The sequence below is a fragment of the Nuphar pumila genome, chromosome 7, assembly GCF_984573655.1.
Source record: "Nuphar pumila chromosome 7, dmNupPumi1.hap1.1, whole genome shotgun sequence".
NCBI classification, from domain to species: domain Eukaryota; kingdom Viridiplantae; phylum Streptophyta; class Magnoliopsida; order Nymphaeales; family Nymphaeaceae; genus Nuphar; species Nuphar pumila.
The window spans coordinates 125,372,245-125,379,637 of record NC_143255.1 but is presented as its reverse complement, the minus strand read 5'-3'; the positions used below and the strand labels follow the sequence as shown (position 1 = coordinate 125,379,637).

The window sequence follows — 7,393 nt, the reverse complement described above, 5'->3', positions numbered from 1 at the left end:
GAAACCTTATGGTGTATTAAACATGATAAAACCTCAGAATTTCTAAAAAAAAACACAGAAAATTCAATATCATGCTTCATTTAGCACTGTGCTCATTGAGTAGGTTTTCATTTTTCTGAGCCCTACTACGGCTTGCTGGGCGGCATAAGAGGTGCATGAATTTATTTACACATGGAAGCCTAAACTTGATGGCTTAATCACTAGGTACTCTACGGGTTTTTCTCAGATTCAGTAAAAACATTTTCCTTAAAACTCCCATTGGAGGCCAGAGATACGGGGGAGTTCAAATAACGTCCAGATCTTTAACACCACCACCATGTGATAAGATTGTTTGGGACACGGTGGTCATTTTAGTTCAAAAGGCAGTACCGTGGCCAACCATTTTGGCTACTCCACTCAGCCCCACTACTTTTCCCTTTTAAAAATGCACTACCGTGGCCAACCATTTTGCAGATATTCCCAGCCCCCCTTCATTCCATCTTTCCAGCAAGGCCTGCATTCTTAATTATGTAAGTGAAAAAAGCTACCAATAGAAAATTAATCAATTGAATAGAGCTTTCCCACACCTAGAGAGAGCTCACACGATGCACACTGTGGGGTTCTCACCAAATTCAGAGGCACCGGTGGAAATCAGTTAAATGCAGATTTCCTATATCAAGAAAGATATCAATATCATAAAAAGTTTGAAAGAATTCAACCAAATGGAGGTTCCACACCAACAAAGAGGTCTCTAACACACCCTTCTCATCAAATTCATTGGGAAGCAAGATGACTATTCAGGCTGTAAAGAAGATCTGCAACTCATATTTGTTCAGCTTTTCCACTCTGATCATGATGGTTTCAGGCTTCTTGTTCTTCTTCAGCTTCTACCTCCCAAGAGTTGGCACCTTGCAGGCCACTTCAGGTTGGAAATTTAACTTCAACCTTGGAATAACTGAATCTCCATGGCCTTGGGGATCTCAAACAGTGAGTTTTCATTCTCATCTTGTTTATCATTTTTTTTAAACCATTAATGGGGAATTCGTGGTCATCTTATCTCTTTTCTTACAATAAATTTTGCCACCAAGTTTTTTTTTTTCGCATTCTGGTCTTTACTTTATAATTTTTCTTGAAACCATTAGTAGGGAATATTCATGGTTGTTTTCTCTCTTACAAATAAATTTTGTCACCATTTTTTTTCATTCTGATGTTTACTTGTTTACAATTTTTTCTTGAAATCATTAATGGGGAATTCATAGCTCTTTTCTGTCTTTTCTTCCAATAAATTTCTATTCTTTTTTGTGTTCTCTATAACCAATTATCTGTAAGTCATTCTGATCTAATACAATACCTGCTTGCATTATATTTTATATTTCTCCTTACATTCTGTAATACTTTTCCTTATAATTTGTGGTTGAGTAGCGGTGATTTTTTTTTCTTTGTTGTAATTTGTAAACTGCAGTACAGTCCAATATTTGTTCCACCATTTTGATGCTTGTTGGTAATTCCGGTTGTGTTGTTTGGTTACAGCTGAAAGGCCACCTCAGTCATCCTTGTCATTTATAGTTGCATTTCCATGTTATGTCACAAATCCTACCTTGAACATATCTTTTTTTTATTGTGATGTTAACGCAATAAAAAATTAATGTTTTTGTAAGATTTGTGTTTTAGTAGATGTATATTTGATGTGATTTTTACATGTTATACATTTTGGTATTTTCTCTAGAAAAACTAGAATATTCAAACTATTGCGAGATTTTCCCTTGCTGAAGTTTTCATGCGTAGAGATTTGTGGCATTGAAAGTGACTGTTCGCAAGAGTTTGTTACAAAGATTGAACTTCTACGATATGGTGAACAGGACAACCAAGACAAAACTTTGGAAACAGTTTTGAGCAGAGCATCAATGAAGAACAAAACAATCATCTTAACCACATTGAACAAAGCATGGGCAGCTCCTGGTTCAATCATTGATCTTTTTATCGAGAGTTTCCAAATTGGAGAACAAACTAGTGATCTAATAAACCATTTGGTCATCATCTGTTTGGATCAAAGTGCACTCGATCGATGCAAATCGATACATAAACACTGCTACTTCCTCAGTACCAAAGGCAAAGACTTCTCGGCCGAGAAGCGCTTCATGACACCTGATTACCTGAAAATGATGTGGATGAGGATTCGCTTCCTGCGGACTGTTCTGGAATTGGGCTTCGACTTTGTTTTCACAGTAAATTCCCAATCTCTTAAGCTTAAATTCTGAAACTCTCAGCAGGGTTGAGAAACTAAATATTAGGCATCTAATGAAATTATAGTCACATGAGCACCATGCTCATGCATGCTCCATGGTGTGAGCCAGGGGTGGCAAAATCTGACACGACCCGCCAACCCGCTTCTTAGCCGGGTTGGGGTTTGGCTTAAACGGGTTCGTGTCGTAAACGGGTCAACCCGCCTAACCCGTTTATTAAACGGGTCGGGTTCGTATTAGGGGTATGCCAACCCGTCTGACCCGTTTAATAAACGGGTTAGGCGGGCGGGTCAACCCATTTACCCGAACCCGATCCGCCAACCCGACCCCCAAAAATGACCCATCAAAGTCGCCCTTTTCAGATTTACCAATACAATAGAAGAAGAAAAGGGAAAAAAGTGTTTTAATTGAATCGTGCCCTATTAGCCTGCCAACCCGTTTACATGAACCCGATCCACCAACCCGTTTACTCGACCCGACCCGTTTATTAAACGGGTTAACCGTGTCGTGTCGGGTTACCCGTTTAATAAATGGGTCGGGTTCATGTTTGCCACAGCCGACCCATTTAATAAACGGGCGGGTTCATATTGAGGTATGCTGACCTGCCAACCCGCCGACACGACCCGCCAACCCGATCCAATTGCCACCCCTAGTGTGAGCCACTCATCTTGGTCCTTGGATGCATAACATCAACCAATTGACTACATCCTGCTTTTGGTTAAAGAATGGTCCCATCGCACCTCTGGATTATTGGTTTCTTGGTAGACAGTCCAGATGAGAGGCTCATTCAAATGGAGCTCAAGTGATGATCACCATCATCCTCAAAGGAGGCCCACTTAGCCCACATAAAAGTAGGCAAAAGTACAGTTGATGTGAAATGGATACGCATTCAGGAAGAGTTGCATTTCCCCACATAAAGTAGGATATTCCTCTCATAGTGATCTTTCCATTGTATTTGAACAAAAATTCCCACATGAACTATAGCTTTACTTGCCTTTCAAAAAAAAAATACTGTAGCTTGCCTTGCTTAAATGCCAAACCAACTGTAGCTTTCCTTTTTCAGTATTTTGTTTGAAATTTTTTTACCATTGATAATCTAACTTGATGGGTTTTGCCATGACCATCCAAGGGACTTCTTAGAAATTAATGTGGAACTCAGTTAACCGAATAAAAAGGTTGAGGATGCATTCAAATGCCTCAGCCTTCAAATCTGAGGAATTGTATTTGCGACTGGAATATCTGAGCTTCACGTATCTCTTGCCACCATTAGATCATCGAAAAACAAGGATCTAATGTTCAGCATTTGAATTGCTCGGATAGGCATGTGCCCCACCCCAAATCCCATTGCTCAGATCTCACATTCATACTGTAGCAAACAAAAGTACTTGTGTAACTTTGTTTTTCACTCATGTAGGATGCAGACATAATGTGGTTTAGAAACCCATTCCCACAATTTCTACCGGATGCAGATTTTCAAATAGCATGTGATAGATTTATGGGCAATTCCACAGACATGAACAACTGGGTCAATGGCGGATTCAAGTATGTGAAGTCCAACAATCGAACAATTCGATTCTATGAGTTCTGGTACAACTCAGGGAAACAATATCCTGACCTCCATGATCAAGATGTGTTGAATATCATAAAAAAAGGCAGTTTTATTAATGAGATTGGCATGAAGATGAGATTTCTTGATACTGCTCAATTTGGTGGGTTCTGTGAGCCAAGCAAGGACATGAACAAGGTCTGCACAATGCACGCAAACTGCTGCATTGGACTTCAAAACAAACTTCGCGACTTGAGACTCATCCTTGATGATTGGAGAAACTTCACTGCATTGCCAACAATGGAGAAATGGCCAAGACCTCTAGCTTGGAGGGCACCGAAGTTTTGTGGCTGGTGATCATCTACGACAACAAACTTCAGAGTGTTCTCATGATACTTCTACGGCATACAGAAGGTCGGAATGAACAGGAATCAGAATCACTGAATTACAAGATACGCGTTGCTTCAAATTCGAATTTGATCTCCTTCGGAGCTGTATGAAGTGAAAATCTCATGTACGGTTCAGTAGAGGGACATTCACGTGGCCCAGCTTGTTTAACTTCCATGTCACCTACACAACTCATGAGATTATCACAAGTTGGTAAAATCCAGTCTATAATGACTAAAACACAACCATGACTGACTCAAAAGGTCACCTGTGGATCAGTGCCATATTTAAATTAATGTTGATAACAAAGCAGTTACAGATTCGGCACTACTTCTTTCAGTTTTTTTTCATAATTAAAGAAAAATCCACCAACCATTTCTTGCTTCATTGAGCATTTCAAAAATCTTCAATCATGGGCTGACATTGAGCCGCATATGAAAATGACTAGGAGCTATTTTAATTATATCTGGATGTGGTGCAGAAAAAAATACTATAACAAGTTCTGTTTCTCTTGTAGAAGTGTTATAACAAGTGTAGAATCTCCTCTCACTTTAATCTCACCAAGTAGCTGAAGATAGTATGGACATCTTTTCCTGTCTCCTTTCACAACAGTTCCTGGTTCACCAACATGCAAGCAATCACTGTGGGCACTTGATTCTGTCCTGTCTTCTGTCCTTGTCCAAAGCTGGACAAGGACACAGTTTTGGGTTTTTCTTTTCAAAGGTGTCCAGGGGTGTCCTGTCCTCCCCTGTTCCAAAGGAGAGGGCGGAACTCCCCAGAACCAAAAAGAGTTTCAGTGTAACACCTCAATTTTTAAAATTGAAAATTTTAAGATTTTTGTTTAAATCTCTTTACACGATTTTTAAGAACATAGCAAAAACTTTTTTAGATTCGATTCAAACATTGGATGAGTTATAGTTACCAACACACACTTGAACGACTAGAATAATAGATTCAAACCATCAATTAAATAGTAATAAATCAAATACTAGTCGTCACAAATATCAGATTTTACAAGACTAAAGAAAAATGATAAAGTAAATAAAATCATTTAGTTCCTCCAACAAGCCTAAAGGAATGTGACCCTCTTGACGCTACCCCGAGTCTCCTGTCATCGCCCTCTAACTTATTCGTTACCTGAAATATTAAAATATAAGAGTATTAACCACAACCACAGTAAGAAAACACCCTACACATAGGCATAGAAAGAACACAAATTCATAAAGTATACATCTTTCTCAATATACTCAAATCATACCATGTCATAGCATATAAACTTAGCACAGTTAAATATCACAACAATAATAATTTAATCATGCAAGATTTCACAATAATTCAATCTTATCATCAAGTAACTTACCTACACTATTTCATTAACAATCAAAATGATAATCAAAAGGATTCATGTATGCCAACATATGCAGAAACTAGAAATTATACATGACATCCTTAAAAATTTGTCAATATTCAATTAATCATTTAACTACTAGTGAACCTAATCTAATGCATTGTTTTTCTTTTTTTTCCTGAAGAGTACACACTTAGAACCTAATCCTGACTTAGCAATCAGATAGGGGTTTATTATGCTATGTATTTTAATTAACCCACTGATTCAAAGAGCTTGGTCAAACATCTACTAAAACGATCTTTAATTGAGAGAAAAACTTAATAGTGATCTAGGAAATCAATTTCTACTCTGCAGAACCTGATTGTCTGCCTAGGATAAATTGACAGCCCCACCCCCCTACACCGACGACTGGAGGCCCAAGAGGTGTTAATGCCCTCAAAACGTGCCAGTCGACGAGTATACCTCCTATCCTCTTTAAGGTAGGCCACTGAAATAAATGATCTATTAGGTGTTATTTACAATATATTCAAATACACATTAGGTTAACTCTACACTAGGCTCAATAGCCCCAAGCTCCACTATAGGCAGTTCAAACCACAACCTCACAAGGTAAAAACCAACACCCCTTATAGTCACCAATGTGTCCTAACATATCTCATTTGAAGCCAACTCAAGGAACGTGCTCTCTAACAAGGAGCCACCAAGAGTCCAATTAAAGTGTGTGTATGTGAGCATGTTTAACAAAACCAAAACTGGGTACTCACAAACACCTCATTGGTTCCACCGAACCTAACTCGCATTTGAGCCCCATGTATGCATGCCTCACATGACTTACAACATATCACATGCCATATACTACACTCCAGGATGCATGAAACTCATTTCATTTAATATGAACCATAAATTTTATAGAATAACACATGCATGATTATGCATACCATTTAGTCTAATTATCATGCTTAATTCGTATGTTTAATATGTAATCTCATATGCCATCATGCCCAAATAATTCACATGCATACATACAACATATTCATGGCAAATGTCACATTAATATATGCATGATTAACATCTCATATCATAATAAAGCACATGATTTTAGAAAAATAATTTCACAAGTCAAGATATTATCTAAAATCAAGAACTATATAACATCAGAATTTGTATGCTATTCACGGGTCTAACAGATAATCAAAATGAATAGATATAACTCTATAAAATTCACAGTAATATCAGACTTAAGGATTATCCCTTATCCTGAAGGAAGAAGGACCTCTCAGAACGAGGCTCAAGTTTATCCCTTAACCTAAAAGAGAAAATTCAGGTTTATCCCTTAACCTAAGTGGAAAAACCTGAGTGGAAAATTCAGGTTTATCCCTTAACCTGAGTGGGAAAATTAAAAAATTGACAAACTTAATAAAATTGATGAAAATTGATAAAGAAGAATAAAAAGTGATAAAACTGAAAAAGATTAATGAAAATTGATAAAATTGAGAAAGCGGAAGAGTTTATTTGATCCTACCTCCAAACAGGTTTTCTGAAAAATGAATTTTCATGAAATAATAAAAAAAAAATGCCCCAGTATAACTGGGAAGGAAGAATAGTATTTGAAGAAGGTTGTTTGAGAAAGATAGGAGAACTTGAAAAATGGGATATATAGAAAAAGAATTTGGGAAGAACTTGACAAAAGAAGAAATTAACTTTTGACAAAAGATATTCCATTACTAGGGATTGGATCATCACAAACAATTTGCGACAGTCGCATTGTTTCTTTGTGAAGAAGAATAAACAATCTAGAATATAAGCAAAATGCCATTTTGAAAAAGACATTTCTTGACAAAAGAGATTTTATTGCGAAAAGGCAAAGAATAGAATCATAAGATATATCAA

The 7,393-nt window shown here is 37.3% G+C and overlaps 1 protein-coding gene across 1 annotated transcript; it reads left to right on the top strand.

The window, feature by feature from the left end:
- Nucleotides 1-600: 600 nt before the first annotated feature.
- LOC149833367 (uncharacterized protein At4g15970-like) lies at nucleotides 601-4,538 on the top strand. Its single transcript, XM_090012815.1, has 3 exons — nucleotides 601-966; nucleotides 1,839-2,204; nucleotides 3,637-4,538. Exons 1-3 carry the CDS (start codon nucleotides 769-771, stop codon nucleotides 4,123-4,125), a joined length of 1,053 nt encoding a protein of 350 aa, XP_089868941.1. The 5' UTR covers nucleotides 601-768; the 3' UTR covers nucleotides 4,126-4,538.
- Nucleotides 4,539-7,393: the final 2,855 nt, after the last annotated feature.

Coding starts and splice junctions, on each gene's coding strand:
- LOC149833367 (XM_090012815.1), top strand. CDS start 769: ATGACTATTCAGGCTGTAAAGAAGATCTGCAACTCATATTTGTTCAGC. Junction 967..1,838: donor GGCCTTGGGGATCTCAAACA/GTGAGTTTTCAT, acceptor TATGGTGAACAG/GACAACCAAGACAAAACTTT. Junction 2,205..3,636: donor GCTTCGACTTTGTTTTCACA/GTAAATTCCCAA, acceptor TCACTCATGTAG/GATGCAGACATAATGTGGTT.